We start from the raw sequence: 20,830 nt of genomic DNA, 5'->3' as shown, positions 1-20,830 counted from the left end.
TAATGAGCACACAGCCATAATAGCATGGGGTGTGTTGCCCTGGAAATTTATTTGGGCTTTTAGGTGGAAAATCTTTAGGATGAATGAAGACAAAGTTGCTCATGTGACATCTCGGCATGATCTTATGACTCTATTTTCTCTGAAAACACTTCCCTAGTTCTCCTCATCATGACTTGTATGGCCTCTGAGTATAATAGGAGTCATTGTGGCGGCTATTTCTGTCCTCATTATTCCTGGCGTGCATCAGTGATGTTGAGTACAATGCTTTGAGATTGTAAGAGACCTGATTGACTGCTGGACCTGCTGTTTGTTCCCATTGACAGCTCTATCAACTCCATCTGTGCTCAATTATTCTGTCCACTAAGATCCATCACAAACTCTGTCAACTGATGCAGTACCGACTGTGATCGGGTTGCTTCGCTGAGAATCACCTGATCTGATTCGGAAAGGAACTTGACCCTTAACCACAACACCCTCGTTCCTTCTCCTCTCTTTTCGTCTCATCTCCCCTCCTTCTCCTCTCCTTTTCCTCCTCTGCCCTCTTCTCCTCTCCTCCTTTGAACTCCACAGGGACACTTGAGTAAAGTGATTCCTGTGGCATTTCCTTTGGGTGCAGGAACTACCTCGCCCCTACCCTGCTCCGGTAACGGGAGCTCTTCCTCTGCGACTCTTGTTTCTGCAGGGCTCCAATAAGAAAGTGCCTCCGGCAACTCAGGTGATGAGGGTGAAGCAGCCGGGGTCACACTCGGCCATGAAGAGGGAGAAGAGGTTCAGCACTTCCTCTTTCCCCCTCAGTGCTAACAGAGAGCTACAGAAACTGCCTGCACTTGCAGGTATGCCTCCCTCAAATATACTGTACCTCTGTTAGAAGCTATCGGTCTTTTCTTCCAACGCAACTCCTTTACATTTTCTTTCTCTGTAACAACTCATGTATCCGTGTTGTAGTACTCAAGGTCGATCTTGGGCTCCATACCGATTTCAATACAACTTTTTTGAAGGTATCTGCCTCGTCCCGAAATCAACCACATTTTCACTCAGTCTCGTCTCGGTCTCAACAGCGTGGATATCACTGACGTGCCCGTGCATTGTCTGATTTATTTGTTAACACCATTAATGTGATTGGATGTAAAACGTCCTACATCAAATGCAACATGACCCATTTATGATTTACATTTTTTTGTTACTGTTAACGATTTTCACCCCTCCCCTTCAAGACAGCCAAATCTTCAGAAGTCAAATGTTGCGACCTAAACCACAAAGAGTTCATCTGCAAAACCACGTCCAAAAACACAACACACAGTAGTTTGTCAATTCTGTAACGCAACGGTGAATGGAATTGCTGGGACATTTATAGGCCCTTGGAAAGGAAGCGTGACATGGAAAAGCAGTGTTGAATAAAGATGTTCAAGTTGTTTTTCAGCTCGTTAGTGTTTGTTTGTGTTTGTTTGCTCATCATCCCCACATACACATATATGGCAATTAAAAAGGTTAAAGAAGAGGAATCTTCATTTGTTTTCTCTGGGTGTTTCTTATGGGAATGTGGATCTTTCCGATCAATTTGAGGAGTGTACATGGTTCCACATTTTATCTTAAGTGGGTCATGCAGTGTGGGGCTCGCACATGGTCTTGGTCTTGCCTCGATCTCGATACGCTCTGGTCTTGGTCATGACTTGGTCTTGGTTTAGGTGGCTTTGACTAGAATACCGTCATTTAGATAAGCTGTCTGTCTTCTCCTGGAAAATGCAAGTTTAACCTTTATCTGATTGCATGATTCACCCATATGGATGAAGGGAATCATATTAACAATTCATAGCCTTGGTGGATCCTCATAACCGCCTTTTTAACCTCGAGGTCTTTGCACCCTACATAATTTATAGCTAAGCAGACTGCCCATCAGCTTTATCTGTAATGCAAATGATGTGCAAACAGCTGTGTCTCCAGCCGTACCTGGAGGAAACAGATATTACCTTGTGAGATAACTCTGACTCAGACTGAATGGACAGTGGTGGAATCTAAGCCATCCAATAATAAGTCAATATGTAAAACACCCCCAAAAAATACGTGATCCGTCAACTCTGACATGTCTCGGAGCATCAGGCATCTTCGAGTTCTGCAATCATTTTGACAGTATGCGCTTTAGCATAAGCTTATTTTGTAATACAGACTAACCAAGCAGTATGAATAACAGATGGCTCAGTTTAGTTATCGCCAATCAGCACACTAATCACAGTAACTGTAACAAGCCTGCTGGTCCCACTGTCAGTGTTGATTGATTGATTAGTACACATCACCCTGATGCCCATTCTGAGATGCGACTGTGAGGTTGAGGTTTGAACATTTGCATCAATCTTTCATGGCTTCTTTGTTTACACGCGGCACTACAGGCAGGATCCGGCCTAAGTGGTTTCCTGTAAACTATACTATGCTTTATTCTCATACCTGGATGAGCCGGGTGACACTGCGGAGAAACAATAGAGGTGTGCAGTCCAGCGGATTTGCACATTTGAGGGAGACACGTTTACAGTTAATTAATACAAAATAAGGGCGATGTTGCATTTCAAGAAATCCTGTTTCTGTGAGTTTTTAGTTTTTACTTGGAGAGCTGAACCAGAATACAAGAGAAGTCAAATGGATTTTGTTTTTAGCCAAAAGAGCAAAATTGACACAGACATCTAAAAATGTAAAGTTCTTATTTGTGCTTTCTGTATCTTTGTGTGTGTGAGAGAGAGAAAGCATCTTTAAATGTCTGCCTGACAGCACCAAATAAAAAATAAAATACCTTGATAATGGATGAAATATGACAATTTTATTTATTGTCTTTGATATCAATCAACTTCAGTCGACAGTGTCTTACCTGCTGTTGTGGGCAAAATGTTGTCAGTAGGGCAACAATGCATGTTTGATGAAGAAGGGTCAACAGCATGTTGCTCCAAGTGTCCGTAAAACATTTAGTGATGGGCTTGTGTTACAGACGCTCTTGGACAAATGGACAAGCATGTGCTGCCATCTTCTGGTTGAAATAGGAATTATTTCCTTGGCTGAACTCAGCTTTTATAGTAAAATGTCAGCGATAATGATAATGATAGTGATAGTGATATAATGTCAAGCCTTTTTATTTAAGTTAAGCTGTTACGGCACTCTGTTTAGACAATACATTCTGTATTCTACGACCAAAACCAAAAATGTGTCTCCCAACTCTCAATACTTTCTGACTTTCTATTTATTATAAATTAAAAACCCTCTTTTCATTTAAAAAAAAAAAAAAAGGCTAATTACTTTAGTAACACAGCTGGTCAAACACCAATCAAACAGCAGTACATGTTGCACTTGCTGGGGGCCGTTTCCAACTGCAGATGAATACACATTAGTGAGTATTAACGTATATATTAATATTATGTGGGGGCCTCAATCAAACGACAAAGCCTGTGTTCAAAGCATCGAAGGAACACGTGCAACAGTGATGATTTGTATGGTTTTGGACAACAATGGAGGTATTACATGCATCATGCTACACAGACGTTGTTTTTTGTTCTTCTTCATGAGATTTGTTGAAAAAAAAACGAAAGATTGATCAACCAACCATTTCTTTTGTCTTAATAAAAATCCAGAAGGAGTCCTGGGGTATTTTTGAACTGGTACACACTCCTGCACAGCCTGTCATACCAGTAGAAAGTAAGTGGCAGCTCACAGAAAATACCGGCACCCGTTGTCATGGCTGTGGAATGTAATGGCACCTCTTGGAGAGGCTTTTGGCCCCTCGGTGAGAGAATGCCAAGTCTGATTTGCTTGGTGATACACTTGGCCTTCCTCTCCTCTCCTAATAAGCAGGGAGAAAAAAAGACACAGTCCACAATTAAGTTATTACAACACCTGCTGAGGCAAAAATGACCTGCCATATCTTTTGGGTCACATATTTTTAAAAGGTGCTATTTTGTGCTCAAGATTGATAAGCGTTTTGAATAAGGTATGGACAACTGTTACCTCTCCTCCACTCCTCATTGGTGGATTAATTAGTTAAGTAATTGTCTGACATTGCTCATGGTTGGAAAACAGCACCGTCTCTTTGGTGTCGAATCCCACTGTTGTGAAAACTCTGGTCGGCCTTGTGACGTGAATGTGGTTTCACTTGTCCTCTGGTGAGTCACATGAGAGGGACAGCTACTTCATTATGTAAAGATGAAATGCAGATTGTATGCATCTGTTGCCTTGTAGTTGGATTTATTTTGGTGTACAATTTCTTGAAATATGGGTTTGTCTAAATATACATAATTGCAAGTGAAATGTACTATGAAAAATATTTATATTTAAGCAGATGTTTGAGTCACTAGTTCACTGACAGGCTGCAAAATGATGCTTGGAGCTGCAGCAGTTTCCTGCGTTGTGTGCCTGTGCATTTATTTTTCTTTCCTCTCACTTTCATTTCCTGTTTACAGCTAATTGTGTAAGGCACTTGTACGTCACTCAGAATAACATAATGCAGCAAATTCTGTGTGATATAATATAGTGTGAGTCATAAAACCCTTTCACAAAATACATAATGTGAAGCCAAAGACAAACTAGTTCTAATAATGTATTTGAGGTCATGTTGTTTTTTCTTTATTGACACTACGCCACACTTTTACACGGTCTTTCATCTTGTGCAGAGAAAAGTCACATTGATTTCTACTGGATTTCTTTCTCTTTTTTCCCCGATGGTCCTATCCTCAGCCCCTCATGTGGTTTCTTCTTGTCTCCCTCTGTTCCTCATTGAATCTAAAGATTTGAGCCCCCCGACCCTCTCCTCCACCTCCTTTTGGTAGAGAACCAAGTAGAGATGACAGAAGCAAACAATGAGAGACTTTGAAGATTCAGCCAGGGCCTCTCTATCTAAGCACACTCAGAGCAAGTTATTTCCAGCTGCTATTCCTAAATCAGATTATGCTGAAAAACCCTGCTAATGGTTCAACTGTGGAGAGGATTTAAGTCAATCTGATCTAAGATCTGTAGTTCTGCCTTACAGAGCGTCACCAGAGACGAGTGAGTGGGGAGGAGGAGCCGCAGCGAAAATTCCAAAGCACGTCCCGCCCCCTTGTGCGTCCTCTCAGCCAATCACCGTCCCTCTCTCCCAGCAAGCCCCCGCCCACATCGCGCTAGATCGGCCTGACCTCGGCCAATCAGCGGGCTCCGTTCGCTGCTTACGTCACTAACTAGCCAGTTCCCTCCAGCAGCAGAGAGCTTCATTTTCTGATCTGCTTTTGTGCTAAAATGGAGGCTGGCCTCTCGCCCTAAGTGGATCGCCTTCCTGGTTGAGGTTTAGATGTTGACATGCAATAAATCTGGAGACAGGATGGTTGTGGATGCACCTAATTCCAACGGGCCTTTTCAGCCGGTGGCCCTTATGCACTTCAGAGGTACGTAAAGGACGTATATTTGTCTTCCTGTATTGTCCCAGGGAATTAGGGAGAGAGAGAGCTGTGTGTGTGTGTGTTGCTGTGCTCCTGTTCCCCTCCACTGGTTACTGCTGGGTTAGTCAGCACTCAGACGTTTGGGAACATATCGCTGTTTCTGTGGTTCAGGAAAGCAGCTCTATTGTATTCAAACGGGAACTGAATAATTGTTATTTGCTTGTGTGCGTTATTGTGAGACAGTGGAGCTACATACAGAAAAATCTGGTTTTACTAGCTAGCTGCTCTCTCTCTCTCTCTCTCTCTCCCTCTCTCTCTCTCTCTGCCCATCCCCCCGCCAAGCTAGTGATGTCAAAGGAAGTGAGGTCATAGCTCGGGGAAGGGTCTTCTCCTTTGCGCTTCATGTGTTTGACTTTAATTGTGTTTGTGTATTTATGGTTGCAGCTATTGATCGTAGCCTTTTGAGGGGAAAAAGCCAAAGAGGAGTCAAATATTGTTCCTCTTCACCTCCTCCTCCTTCTTCTTCTTCTTCTTCTGCTCTACCCAGCCCAGCGTTTTTGTCACACTCCAGTTCATCTGGGCACAGATTGGTCATAGTGTGTAGGCTGTAGACAGCCACTGCAGACTCCTTCTTTTTTTTTTCTTTTTTTTGTTGTACTCCATCTCCCCACCCTTCTCCCTAGTGGGCGACATGCCACCCCTATTTCTTTCTTCCAATCAAGACACAAGAAACAAAAAAATGTGTCTGTGAAGTCAACAAAAGCATCCGCTGTCAACGTGACCCAGCCATAGGAGGAATGTTTTAGGATTAGAGCGCCGGGCCCTGCTCTCTTTTAATGTGTGCAGAATGCACTCAGTCATGTTTGAAAGACCCAGCCTGTTACCACTGTACTCGCGGTGCAGCCCGGCGTTAGATGAAGCCTCGGGCAGTTATTGATTAGACTCTATTGAGCCACAGTGGCCACTGCCTTGAATGACAACTCAGTGTTTGGCGAACAATCGGACTCTCTCTCTGCCTCTTTCTTCTGTGTGTGTCTATTATTTCTAACCCCGTTCAGACCAAATGTCTTACATCCAGATCTTTACAGATTCCCTTTGCATTGTATACCTTTTACTTCCATTCTTGCATTCGATTTTGAATGTGGGAAACCACTACTAATCTGAAATATATATACATAAATTCACACATACATGTGTTCATTTGTACATGCATATGAACGGGATTGGACAGGACCACCTCAGGTAAAGGTTTGAAGGCCAGCATCCATGTTTAACTGTGTCTGGGATGTTTTTCGGAGCCTCAGACACACTTAAAAAAAAAAACGATCCGGTGGCCTTTCAGCGTTGTTAGGAATGCGTTGTCGTTCCCACGACACTACCTACTTGGACAGATGGATCCCTGGCCACCTCTGAATTAGACTCCACATCCCAACGTTTCCTCATTTCCTGTGTTCTGGGTGCATTCATGCCTGTATTCAGGGCCATGTTTATGCTCTATGTCAGACATTTTGGGACACAAAATGTGTCAAAGATACACTTTTGCACCAAGTGTTGATCGGGGCCCGTGAATCTCTTTTGCTCCCTGTCTTGTTTCTTTAAAGTACAAGACATCGTTTTATTAACGTGCACGGCAAAGCACTTCTAAACCGCTGTCTGTCCCCAGCTATGTGTTGCATACTTTTAACTATATCCAAACACAGGAACCGTACTTCACTCTATATATCCTGGAGGTACTGCGTTCAACGCCGCTAAAATTACCTAAATGAATGAATGTGGCCAACCTAGTTGTTCAAATGCCTTTTTAAAAACTGCAACACACTGTAACTCTACAAAGCTATAAATAGTACCAGTCAATGTTTACATTGATCATAACACACTGTCGATAAAGCAGATTGCCAAACCGTCCCTAACTTCAGATCGGACTATCAGCTGTTCGTTTGACCCATTTTACAGAGAAGTAAAAGTAGAGACTGTGGCTCCAGTTATTTATTCTCTTAGTTTTTTGAACAGGCAGCACTCGGATGAATCTCTCTCTCTGTTCCCCACAAAGGCGCGATGCTCGTGTGTGTGTGCATGCGCATGCTTGTTCCCCTCCTAAGGCTTCTGTTAGCGACGTTAATAGACGCCACATTGTGGTTAGCATCAATTTTGGGATCACAACACTGAGCCTTTATCTGTTACACAACGACCCGCTGGAGTGTACAGAAACTTTATAACACAAGTCTGACAGCGTCAGCGGTGCAAAACATTCCAGTGCAGCTTCATGTCCCAGTGCAACTTAGAATCCAAATAAAATAAACGGTAACGTAATCTGTATTCTACCTGTTGCCGTTCAGTCTTCTGGGTGCACCTCAGCTGATCTTAACGGACCTTATTTATCTGAAACAGGTGTCCACTTTGGAGACGGTAGCAATAATAATGATACATGTCTTGGATGAACTTCTCTCTCTTATGTGTTTTTAATCAGGCGCACTGGCAGTCGTAGTGTTGTGACAGTGACATCGCTTTTGGCCGTCAAATCCTATATGGAAATGGCCGTTAATGGCAGCTCACACACTTGCCCTCTCTCCTCTGGAATCCCCAACGTCTCACTGTCATCAAGATAAATTGGCCGACTTGAAACTGACACTGCAGAAGTGTGTGTGTGTGTGTGTGTGTGTGTGAGCCAAGTCTCCATCATGTCTGAATAGGATATCTCTCTTCTTACCTAGAATCTGCCTGTTTGCAAGAATGTCAAGCACTTGTGTGTGTGCGCCTTTGTCACTGTGTGTACATTCATTGAAATTAGGGCATGAGCGAATAGGTTAGCTGTCTATTATTACCTTACGTTTTTCCTTATTACACACCTTATGCATGCCAGTTTGTTTATTTGCTCATACATTTCAGTCTAATTTAAAACAAGATGGATGGCAGCATTGCAACGCAAAGAGGCCAAATTCATTTATCTTAGTGTAATTAGGATTAATATTCAGTATATACAGCGTTTGCAGTGCTCTGTTTGCCTTCAATCAATTGGTTATGTATCCTTTTTTTGTCTTATTTGATCCCTGTGCCAATTTCATAAATCCTAATTTGTCTCTCAACCTAATTTTCTTGTCGTTACTTGGAAGTGTTCTGCCTACAGGTTACAGTACGGTCATGGAAGAGCAATGGGATTCATCCATGTTGTTTCCCTTTGACCTGCAGTACATGCCATCTACACATCTGATCTAATTCGGTTCGCTCACACACGCCAACATTCTCATTCATGTGCAGACGCGGCTTCCGAGCCTCAGTGCCAGCCGATTGTTGACGCCACTCCCCTCGCTGATCAGTAATTGCGGGGTATAGAAAAGTGCAGCTTTTGTTGCACTGGCTTGATTTATTTCGGTTTAACACCATAGACGGACGACAGGCTGTATGCTATTCATGTAAGGACGATGGCCTTACGTCCTTCTATTGCAATTACAGTTGTAGAATCTAATTCCTGCTAATAAGAGGCTGTTCCGGTTGCAGAAATACAGCAAAAGAAATCTTAATGTAAAGCTACTGTGGGTGTCATGTGCTGTGTGTAGGCAGTGATTGTATAACTCTTCATCTTCTATCAGATACACAGCATAGGTCACCAGCAGAGACACCAATGAAATCATAAATGTGAGTCTAGCAAACCAGCCGGTCTGTTCTGCGGATGCATTGTTAATCACGAGCACAACGTCACATGCAGCTGCTTGAGCCCACACCGGAGTTTAGTGAAGAAGTTAGTTGACAGTTTGCCTATTTAATTTAAGCTGTGGTTAGAAAGAACCAACTTAAATCAGGAAAGAAACTTGAGATAACAAAGCATGTCTGTTATTTTATTGTGAACTATCTCATCTATAAAGGGTTCCAGGGTTTGTACTGTTCATAAGGAAACAGCGGGCCTAGTTGAGCAAGTTTAAATCACCACTCTCGCATCTCTCCATTAAATATAAGGGTGCAGGTAGCAGCCGGTTAGCTTAGCTTAGCATGCATGAAGGCTGGAAGTGGAAATGGCTAGCATGGCTCAGTCCTGTCACAAGACGACGGACAGCTATGCATCGTGTGTTTGTATCTTTAAGTGAACGTTAGAGGTGATGCTAGGTAGATTGTTGCCTTTGGACAGAGCCAGGCTAGCTTTATGCTAAGCTAAGGTGTGGATGAGTGGATGACGATCTTCTCATCCAACTCTCTGCAAGAAAGATAAAAAAAAAAAAAGCTTATTTCCCAATTTGCTCAACTCTCCCTTTTTAAACCGTGTATATAAAGTAACTTAAATACAATCAATCATGTGTATGTTAGATGTCCAGCTCCTGGGACGATTGTTACAGTAGCTGAAGAACATAGCGTATAGATTTTCCTCCAATGTGACTATCAAAGATAAAAACCAAACATCGTAAAAAAAGCAGAAACAATAACTTCAAAGTTGTGTCACATAACAACATAATTATGGTGTCCCTGTGTGTCATTACTCCGCCACATGAGCAGGTAGGAATGTCAAGCAACCGAAATGGATGTTTTCCTCGTTGTGTTGTCATGTGTGAAGTGTTGGCGCTGGCAGATTGTTTGTTTGTTTGTTTGTTTATTTGTTGACAGGCTGGTGCTCTTGATTATTCTGGTGGAAATTAAGTGAAAAGAGGAAGTCCTCAAACCACCACGGACAAATCTAATGACTTTTATAATGACTCCTATTGTCGACTGGCTGGACTGCGACCATTCACCTCGTTCCCAAATCCTCCGTCCTCGTCTCCATCGTCTCTCCTCCACTCTCCTCCACTCTGCTCCGTCCTTATCCTCCCGCTGGGCTGTAACCATCTCAGCTTTTCCCTCAAAGCACTTTAGCACTTTTATGACTCATTTGCCCGTCTCCGTCACTCTCTTGTTTCTTTTTTTTTTTCTATCCCATCGCTGCTTTAGCGGTCGTCCTTGACAGTTACACCGCCCCCTCCTTTCTCTCGTGACCCCTCACTCTTTCGAACATGGCTCCATTTTCCTATATTCCCCACCGCCTTATTGCATCACCACTGTGTGGCCTTGTTGTGCCTTCGCCGCTCATTCGGGACTCTTTTTCTTCCCTTCACAAACCTCAATTTACCCCCCTCCTTCTCTTTGTCTCCTCAGATGTGGCCCCCGCAGAGCAGGAGAAGCTCTTCATCCAAAAGCTACGGCAGTGCTGCGTTCTTTTTGACTTCCTGTCCGACCCGCTGAGCGACCTGAAATGGAAGGAAGTGAAGCGGGCGGCGCTGAGCGAAATGGTGGAGTACATCACCCACAACAGGAATGTCATCACAGAGCCCATCTACCCGGAGGTGGTGCACATGGTCAGTGAAACCGGAGGGGGTTAAGTTTGCGGTTAAAAGCTGAAGTTGAGGGTTAAGCGTGGGCCAATAATAGGGGGCCAGGCTGTAGCTGCGGGACTGGAGCTGGTAGTAGCCGAGCACAGCTGATGTTTGTGATCAGGTTTTGAGGTTTTTGCTTCGGGCGGAAGATCTGGCTTTCTTGAGGTGTCTATTCAGTCACCGATACAAGTTATCTTTCAAGAATAAAGTGGGTGAAAACACATAAGATGCATATGTTAGCCATCAAGCTGTAATGATCTGCAAGCTTTCATGAATACAAATGTTTCCCGTAGACTCATCGTCAAGTCAAAAATAAATGCGTTTATGACTAAATACCCCAAAATGATCATGAAGACAGATGTTCTGCTTACCGTCTCATCACACTCTTTAGTGTGCAGGGATACAGAAATGAAGCTATTAAACATGGCGAAAGGAAGAGTGTCTTACTAGACTACAAATTATCGTTTTGATCGTCAAAGCCAACAGCCAGAACTGCTGTAATCACTGTTATGACGTTTCCATTTACAGTTTCCATTGTGGAGTTAATGCACAGTCATCTTCACAGCCTGTTGTGGGTTGAAGTGCAGCACAGTCCACATAGTCCGTCTACCTTGTAGCCTGTCTTTTCAAACAAGGCTCCCAGTGTTTTAGTAGGCCACCTGCACTGTCCCATGATCAGCCTGCCAGGGAACAGCAGCCCACAGGGGAGTCAGTTGACACTGCGAGAGACCAGGAACACAACACACTCTGATTATTGTGGGCCAAAGCCTTGGAGGCCAGTTGCAAGGCCAGTTTAAGTTTAACATGAACCTAAAAAGATTTATTTTTACAACGCATAAGATAGGACACTATTTCTTATTTTTTTAATTTTCTTGCTGTTTTTTTTTTTTTTGGAGCAGTGAGAAATCAAGAATTGACCGATTTTTGGGGGAAATAAATCCTGAAACATGGCACCAAGCATTCATAATCAAGCTTTAAGCAAACGTTGTGTGCTGCAGACCCGTCCCAAAGGGGATACAATAGAGAGAAAGAAACATTTAAACACATTCATCACTGAAATACTGCTGTTACTTAATTATTTGTCACATACTCCAGCACATCTCTAAATGCTTGTAAATCTTGTTGTGTGTGTGTGTGTGTGTGTAGAAAATGATTCAGTCTATTGTTGTGGTTTCACTGCTGGTTACCATCATGACGGGAAACATTTAGTCAAGTTTCTGACAGGAAGTCTTGGTCTAACTTAGTGAAAATCTCTTGTAACGTATTCTGGGTAGAGCTGTTGGCGTTTGTGTGGTCGCAACATGAACTATAAACTTCGGGGTTATCAAAACAACAAAAGGAAGTTTACTCTAATAGCGTACTGTCCTTTTTGGAATAAACATTCACGGTATCATTTTCACTTCTCTCCTTCCAGTTTGCGGTGAATATGTTCAGAACATTGCCTCCGTCGTCCAACCCCACCGGAGCGGAGTTTGATCCCGAGGAAGACGAGCCAACACTTGAAGCTGCATGGCCACACCTCCAGGTTGACATTTTAAATCATTAAATCGCCCACAAAACAGGTTATTCTGAACCGAGAACAGCCTCCCTGCATGGCTGAAGTGTGAAGTTGTGTCCTTTGTGAAGTTTACAAAATGACTACGTTTGTATCAGATTTTAAATGGTTTATTTGGTGTCAACGCTTTTTTGCTTAAATTCCTTCTCAGCATTCATTCCTTCTGTTTTTTTTTTTCTTGTTTCTGTTGCAGCTCGTCTATGAATTTTTCCTTAGGTTTTTAGAATCGCCCGACTTTCAGCCCAACATAGCGAAGAAATACATCGACCAGAAATTTGTTATGCAGGTAAGAAAAGGAAAATATTTGCCAAAATCTCAGATTGTATAGTTGGGGGGGGGGGGGGGGGGGGGGAACCACAATTTCAAGACACACATTCGCATTGTGATTTAATTATGGGAACATTTCTCTTGCTTTGCAGCTCCTAGATCTATTTGACAGTGAGGATCCCAGAGAGAGAGACTTCCTCAAAACCACCCTCCACAGGATTTATGGAAAGTTCCTGGGGCTGAGAGCGTACATCAGAAAACAGATCAATAACATTTTCTATAGGTCCGTGCAGGTCTCCCACCGCTCTGCTCATTTTTAAAACTTGTAAACCAAGCATGATGCTCAATGTGTGACTCTTTCGTTTGTCCTTACAGGTTTATCTATGAGACGGAGCACCATAATGGTATAGCCGAACTACTGGAAATACTTGGAAGGTATGGGCATCAGCTTAAGTGTCCAGATGTTTGTGGCTCTCATACAACTTGTACATGATAGTCGATGGTTTTCTTTCATAATAGTCGGCTATGAAACCTCGTTTCTGTCCTAAATGTACAACTTCTGATCTATCGGCTATTTAATTCCACATTCCTACTTTGTTCTGAAGGTACCTTTTTGTTTCATTTCACAGTATAATCAATGGATTTGCCTTACCACTAAAGGAAGAGCACAAGATTTTTCTGTTGAAGGTTTTATTGCCTCTGCACAAAGTGAAATCACTCAGTGTCTACCATCCACAGGTGAGTTTGTTGAACACACAATGAGTCAGCATGCTGAGCTTGATTTAGTTTTATGGCAAGAGACACGCATACGGCACAGAAATTATAAAAAAATGTGTTTAAATATTCTTGTCCAAACCTGCTTTGAGTACACGCCTCCTCTTTTCATGAGAGCAGCAGGTCATTCTGCAGGTTTTGTCAAAAACTCTTGTTGCGTGTCCCAGCCGGTCCGTTCCCTAAAGCATCGACGAGTCCCCCGCCGTGTTACCTTTTAGCTTGCGTCCGGTAAAGTGAAATACTTTTCAACAGTGTAATGATTATTTGTTTTGCAGCTGGCCTACTGCGTGGTGCAGTTTTTGGAAAAGGACAGCACTCTTACCGAGCCGGTATGTAAAAAAATACAAAAATGAACAACATGGTGAAACTCCTGTTCTGACGCTAGAATTGATTTAAAATGAGTTTGTTGACTTTTTTTCCCCGGGTCATCATCCAAACAGGTGGTAATGGCTTTACTAAAGTACTGGCCAAAGACTCACAGTCCCAAGGAAGTGATGTTCCTCAACGAGCTGGAGGAGATCCTGGACGTCATCGAGCCCTCCGAGTTCGTTAAAGTGCAGGAGCCTCTCTTCAGACAGCTGGCCAAGTGTGTCTCCAGCCCGCACTTCCAGGTAACCCGAGGGCGATCACAACCGTCGCTTCATAACGTGGTGGTCGGGGGGGGGTTATTCAGGTGGTTGTCAGTATGTGCCTGACTGAGGTGTTTTCCGTAGGTGGCAGAGAGAGCTCTGTACTACTGGAACAACGAGTACATCATGAGTCTGATCAGCGACAACGCAGCCAAGATTCTGCCGATTATGTTCCCCGCTCTGTACCGCAACTCTAAGACCCACTGGAACAAGTAAGATACTGCCACACGCGCTGTACTTCTCACTGCATGTAACACCAGTCTGACACAACCGCTCACATTAGTGATATCTCTCAAGTATGTGTAGGTATTTTAGCTTGGTCACAGAGTGTACTCTCCTGTTACACACTTCACCTGATGTATTTAGCATAAATAATCTCAAAAAGGCTTTTATTGCTGCAGATCTCCCTTTTTTATGCATAACTTACGTTTGCTGCTTTTAGTACACAACAGAATACTTTTAATATCTCCAATATGTTAAATATAAAGCTGACACAGCCAATCAATTAGCTGATGAACAGAAAAGTAATCAGCAGTTGTTTTTATAATTTATTAATCGATTTAAGTAATCTTTCAAGCAAAAGTTCCACAACAATCCCTATTTATGCCACTTTTTATACAATTGTAAACTGAGTATCTTTTAGGTTTTGGACTGTTGGATGGATGAGACATTTAAAGATTAAATATGGTTAAAAGTGTCTCAACCAACAGTTGATAGTTTTTTGTAATCGTTTTGTCAGTTAGTAATTTGTAGGTGCTCTAGCTAGTCACCAAATGTCAATTTTGGCTCGGAAAAAAAAGCGGCTTTTGCAGTAATGTCACTTGTGCCTATAAAGACTTGACTCTTGACCGACTTGTGTGTGTGTGTGTGTGTGCTCACAGGACCATCCACGGCCTCATCTACAACGCTCTGAAGCTTTTCATGGAGATGAATCAGAAGCTCTTTGACGACTGCACACAGCAGTTCAGGGCTGAGAAAAACAAGTAGGCTCCCGAGACTCTTCTCCCACTCAGTCGATCTCCAGCAATGATGTCTGAGTGACACATCATTTCTGCCTCAACACTGCAGCTTAAATGAGTGTCGGGTTTCACATTTTAACCGGTGCAGCGGAACAGATTAATGACGCGACGTTTGCTTGTTCAACAGAGAGAAGGCAAAGTCAAAAGAACGTGAAGAGGCTTGGATCAAGATCGAGAACCTCGCCAAGTCAAATCCACAGGTGAGCAGTGTGTGCAGTCACCTAACCTCCCTTTCTATCACTGTGTGTGGAAGTGTGTGTGTGTAGCAGTCATCTCTATGAAATGTGTGTCTTTTGTTTTCTGTTAGCCAGTTTTGTTGTTGAATTGTAGTTCCCTTTCCATCTTGTCCTGATAAAGATGTGATGTGTAATAGGGGGGCAGCATTTCCCCTCTACTGCTGGGCCCATACAAGTTACATTTACAGTCATACGGTGTTTTAAAAAAAACCCCGCTAGCTACTAAGTAATGTCACTGCTACCTTATACTCCTCAAGTGTGGCGGCGGCCCTCGAGGCAGCTCTTTGTTCTCGTATGTTGGAATGAGGGCAGACTGGATGCTACGTGCTCCTTTCTGTCGAAATCTCTGCAACACAACACATAGACGTCTGTTACATCATTTCAACACTGTAAACAGTCTGTTGATGAAGTTAGGTCATTTATTTTGGAGGTCTTTTGACTAAAACCGTGGCCACATGTTACACATTGCCCCTTTTGTTAAGGACTCATTTTGTTCACAATATGAATTGGTAGTTCATGTTTTCATAATTACACTGCTGTTAAAGATGGAAAGATGTGCTTAGTTGTGGTGAATGCTTGAATCCGACAGCTCTAAGATGCTCTCTGAAGAAGTGTTTGATTAAATCAAAGAGTAACTATACAGAATCCCTGTCCCCCCCCCCAGAAAAAAAACTGATTTGAGCATTTAAGGAATAGTTCAACATTTTGGGAATTGTGTTAAATGAAAAGATTGATTCCTCTCTCATGTCTTTATGGTAAATTGGAAAGTTGCAGCCAGCTAGCTTAGCACAAATACTGGAAACCAGACCAAATAGTCCAACACATAAACCCTCTGTAACACAACAGTTGATGTTTTTACATTGTGTTTTTTAGCTGATATACTGATTTTGTTATTGTTGGACAGAGCCGTGCTAGCTGTTTCCCCTTGTTACCAGCCTTTGTGCTAAGCTAAGCTACATTCATGTACAGTATTTACAGTACAGACATGATCCATCTCTTCATCCGACTCTTGGCAAGAAAGCAAATAATTCCCAAAATGTTAAACTATTGGTTTAAATGTGCAACAAAGTACAGTTTCAATCCAAACAGATCAGTACATCATTAATCTGCCATGAAAGAGTTTTAGTGTGAACAGCAACTGACGAGCTTAACATTGTGTGACACAGTTGCTTTTTCATAATCAACACTTGAATCCCAATAAATCAGTCGTGAAACGTGTTCAATCCTTTTGATTCGACGCCTCAACTGAAGCATGAAACTGGTAAAAACTAAACATCAGAGCCTCTTGATTCATTCTTCTTTGCATGCGACTGAAAGTCTTTTCTCCATCCTTTTTTTTTGTTGTGTTTTTTGTTTTTGTTTCTCTTTCTTTTCAACATAGTTCTTTATGTATGTTGATTCCTCTGACCTCAATAGTCCTGTAGCAATGGAGACGGATGTCCCTTTGATAGAAGATGTTCAGAGGTTAAAAAAGACAGTTGAGGCGGGCGCAACTCAGGTAAACCTGACTTTCTCTCTGTCTATTTATCTTTCTTCTTATAATCACTCTATATTATCAGGCCTGTGTGTTACCCAAGGCTTCTAATTGAAGCCACTTGCACTATAGAAGTTAGCATTGTATTCTTTCTGTACGTATTATAGTCTTTGTTTGTGTTTTGTTAGATTTATAAATCAAACTACTTTATGAAATGTGGAAACAAATCCAACTATGGACTAAACACTGGAATCAAGAGCTTCCTTTCTGTGTGGCCCCTTGCATGTTGTCTAAGTATTATGAAGCCTCAAAGTGTTCAATGTTTTGTAAAGTATATATGAAGAAGAATTAACTGAGAAAATGGGGAAAAAATTATCCTCTGTGATCTCATGGACGCAAACACGTTCAGCCAATTTAGTTTAATCCAGTTTGAGACAATTGGAAGATACTTTTCTCTTTTTAAAGGAAGAATTTGCCACGTTTCTTTATGTGGATGTCCAATCAGTGCTGATGGTAAATGTAGTCCACTGAAGGAATACATTCCCCAGTGCGTGCTTTTATTGACCCAGAAAGCTGATCCCTCCTGCTGTGTAGGCTCGCCAGCTTTGCCAAATTAACCAATTTGTCAATAAAGGAAATATTCTTTGACCTAAACAGAAAAACGCAACCGTAGATCTTCTGAATTCATGTTTCTCGCTTACGCGGAACTAAGACGGGCTTAACTGCCTCGTCAGGCTGATTAGCAGAAGCAGCCGTGTTCAATGCAGATTTTAGTTTTTCATACATTTCCGAGACAATAATCCGGTTAATTAAAATAAAAGCGGGGCTAATTTTATTTTTCTCCAGTGAATTCGTAACCCTTCAGTGTGAATGACACAATAATTAGTCATAAATAATAATACGATACATTATTCAAGCTCAACCCACTATTTTGAAATGTTATTTAATCATTTGTATGAAGACTGGTGACATCACAGTCATGCAAAGTGACACCATAAAAATAAAAAGTGATAAAATAAAAAAATTGGGCGTGTAATAGCACTATTAAATTGATATTTAAAAACATTTTTTAAATAATTTTTGGTTAATTTACATTTGTCACAATGTATTCATATAATTACTAAGCTAATAATGTCTTTATTTCATGATGAACACCTGGGGGCTCCATAGATGTCTGATATTGTGTATTTAATTTAAAGTTGGTCCAGGTATGGCCTCGCTCAGTACGCCATGTCTTATCTCGGTTAGTCTTCGTTCTCTGTGAATTAGATTTCGATGTATGTAACTGAATTGTGCTCAAGCTTAATCTCCAGAGATATGATCAGAACAGGGACATGTTGACAGGAGATGACGATGTTAAAACGCTGTAATTAAGCCTAACTGTCTCCTCCTCTTCTGCGCTCAATCTTGACAGTTGCAGCATGAGCAGCGGAAAGAGCGGCCTATGGTGCGACGCAAATCTGAGTTGCCTCAGGATATCTACACCACAAAAGCCTTGGAGTGCCACCGCAGAGCTGACGACATGTTGACCACCCACGACGGACTCTAGGTCCCGCCACCTTGTCGACTCTTTGTTCAACTGCCCCTCTTACCCTCGACAGCCATGGACATCCTCTTCGCCCAGGCGCCAGAATTGCACTGGCAATGTTGGGATACCCATGCCTCCTCCCCACCTTCAGTTTACCCAGAAGTCTCAGTTCTTCATTCCTGCTGCCCCAGTGCAGAAGCCGTGTATCCTCTTCCCCCAGATTTCTGCTTTCTCAGGTTTTTTTTTTCTTTATTTGGAGAGGAGTGGGAGAGTGTATCGTGTCTTTTAGCCCTAGCCACATTGATTGTGTTCCCCCTATTATTTCCCCGCCCCCCCCGTAGGTTCCTCTTACTTTCTCCTTCCACCCCCACCCCCCCCTGTGCATTCACTGTAAATGTGGAACCTGGGAGTACGGATGCCACGAAGCTGGTTCCTTCATTCCAAACACAACGGATCGGACGTGGAAACATAGGAACTGTGTGACTCACTGTCTAAGGATCGTCTCTTGGTCTCTGCTTGGTTTTCTTTTCTGTCAAACGGAAAAGAAATCAGAACCTGTTGGTCAGATGAAAAGACAAGACAAGACTTTCCTGTCATCCGTTGTACGTTTTCTTTAGTTCTTTGCTCAATCTAACAGACATCTTGTCAGTGCCAAGACTGTTGTGTGTTCCGTATGTTTGTTTCTTTCATGTTTTTATCTGTGACTTCAACAGACACACCTGCCTTTGTTTTTGGTCACTGGTGTTTGAAAGTTATTTTTTTTTTTTTTTAGTTTAGCACACCAGACCAAACTGAGACTCGTCCTTTTAGCCTTGCAATGTCCAGGAAAGGTGGCGAGGAAAGAGGAAGCTGTCCTGTGGACATCAGACACTTTCCATTTTATTGTTTTGTGCCATATGCAACTCTTTTATATGCTTGCTCTCCTTAAGTTCATTCGCAATATTTGAAAACCAGACCATAATGATGACTTGACAGTTCAAACAATGGTACTTACTGTATATAATGATGAACCTGAGTGAAAGCCGTTAGTATTTGCCACCTAAGTTGCATTATACTGGCTGCATGCTGAAATAAAAAGAGTGCGGCTGTGAGGTGTTCAAGGTGAGTGGTGGGTTTTATATATATATATATACACACTGTAAAATGAATAGGGATCGTTATCTTTGTAAAGAAAAATATATTGAGAGATTAGTTTTTTGTTAAATGGGATTGGAGGAGCAGATCTGTACCATCTCAACACCTAAAAACTCACTGATGGTTTTTAGCAGCGCTAACTAAGTTACAACCGCTGCTCCGTTTCTTTTTAGAGAGCAGGGAGGTGTGGTTGCACTGTATGCTATAAAGATTTTAATGTTAGAAGATAGAAATTAATTTATTATCAAACTTAAGTGCTGGTAACCACAGTAGCTATTGACATACTGACATTAATTAATGATTACACAAGTAACTGTTTGGAAGCTTTCATCAAGTTAACGGTGTGGCATGTTTGTGGTGCTGCCGGTCCTAAGTTCAGTTGAGCGGTTCTCTTTCTCGGTGAGGACGCTGTTAAAACGTTGGAGAGTATCTTCCAGTCAGTACCATTGTTTCAACTGAGGAGGTCTGCTAGATTTCTTCATATTTGATGTGTTGTATTTCTTTGTCTTGTCTCTGGAGGTTAAGTAGCGTGGATGTCAGGTTTCTTTTGTTCTCGTTTGTCCTGGCCAATTCAGGATGCCCAACGCTGAGACAGACTGCTATCAAATGGCCACGAAAATGCCAGATGCTGATAATAAACTGACATTGTGACTTGGCTTGTTAACTGTATTAATACTGTATTTGCTTGAATGCAAAAAGATGTAAATTAAAACTACCATGTTAAACATGTACCTTTTACCCTGGAGGAATGCCATTCACCAAACTGATTTCTGTTGTCGAGTTCATTGCGTTTATGAAACAATCCGGCTTGCCGGGGAGAGACGTTTTATAGGTTTTATGAGTTTGAGTCGAGAGACGTTTGAGGTTTATTTTAGTGCTGAAAAAAAAAAACAAGTTGTCCGTGATAACGAGATGATTTAAAAATGATTCGGTGGCTTCTTCTCTTTCTGCAGGATCTGAGCAGATCTTTTAATTTCACACATTTCCAAAACATGATAACTTAAAGTGTCCTTTTGTATGTGACCTGTACTATATGATTCATTTAATATTGTATATATGATTTACCTTGTTTCATGTAGTGTTATATATCTAGATTAATTTTGTACAAATTGTCCCTCTGTACAGAATAAAACATCAATAGCAAGTGAAAGAAGTCAATCTGGCACATACCGTCTTATTTCTCCTGTTTTGGATGTACTTTCATTGTCACAAGGAGTTAGAAAATGTTCTTATTTTTATTATGAAAATCTGCAAAGTCTCCTCCCTCCTCTATATAACTGACAAATGTTCATGCCCGTTGTGTGCTCCTATCACTGTCTTTAGTGGTGTACAACTATATAGGATGAATAAAGAGATTATTTGAATATATATTTTCAACCATGCATCCATTTTGGCTTTACTTGACATCTTAAATTACTATTTTGAAACACACTTGTACACTACGTTATATAAACTTTAGTCCGTTTGCTTTAACAGGGAGAGAATAAGGCAAGTATA

General features: G+C 41.9%; 1 protein-coding gene across 3 annotated transcripts; it reads left to right on the top strand.

The window, feature by feature from the left end:
• Positions 1–5,244: 5,244 nt before the first annotated feature.
• Positions 5,245–20,263, top strand: ppp2r5ca (protein phosphatase 2, regulatory subunit B', gamma a). 3 transcript variants are annotated; one of them, XM_079175395.1, is made up of 14 exons: positions 5,245–5,390; positions 10,500–10,699; positions 12,132–12,242; positions 12,466–12,558; positions 12,692–12,822; positions 12,915–12,974; positions 13,169–13,277; positions 13,589–13,642; positions 13,754–13,924; positions 14,027–14,154; positions 14,824–14,925; positions 15,089–15,161; positions 16,579–16,695; positions 18,086–20,263. In XM_079175395.1, the coding sequence occupies exons 1-14, from the start codon at positions 5,297–5,299 to the stop codon at positions 18,218–18,220; spliced, it is 1,578 nt and encodes a 525-aa protein (XP_079031521.1). In that variant the 5' UTR covers positions 5,245–5,296; the 3' UTR covers positions 18,221–20,263. The 3 variants fall into 3 exon arrangements, with proteins under 3 accessions (XP_079031521.1, XP_079031520.1, XP_079031519.1); XM_079175394.1 differs by having other exon boundaries at positions 16,614–16,695; positions 18,086–18,217; XM_079175393.1 differs by lacking the exon at positions 16,579–16,695.
• Positions 20,264–20,830: the final 567 nt, after the last annotated feature.

Source organism: Pholis gunnellus (genome assembly GCF_910591455.1).
Source record: "Pholis gunnellus genome assembly, chromosome: 15".
Taxonomy (NCBI): Eukaryota; Metazoa; Chordata; class Actinopteri; order Perciformes; family Pholidae; genus Pholis; species Pholis gunnellus.
This window is presented reverse-complemented; position numbering and strand designations above follow the sequence as displayed.

Coding starts and splice junctions, on each gene's coding strand:
- ppp2r5ca (XM_079175395.1), top strand. CDS start 5,297: ATGTTGACATGCAATAAATCTGGAGACAGGATGGTTGTGGATGCACCT. Junction 12,975..13,168: donor CTACTGGAAATACTTGGAAG/GTATGGGCATCA, acceptor TTCATTTCACAG/TATAATCAATGGATTTGCCT. Junction 13,278..13,588: donor TCAGTGTCTACCATCCACAG/GTGAGTTTGTTG, acceptor TTTGTTTTGCAG/CTGGCCTACTGCGTGGTGCA.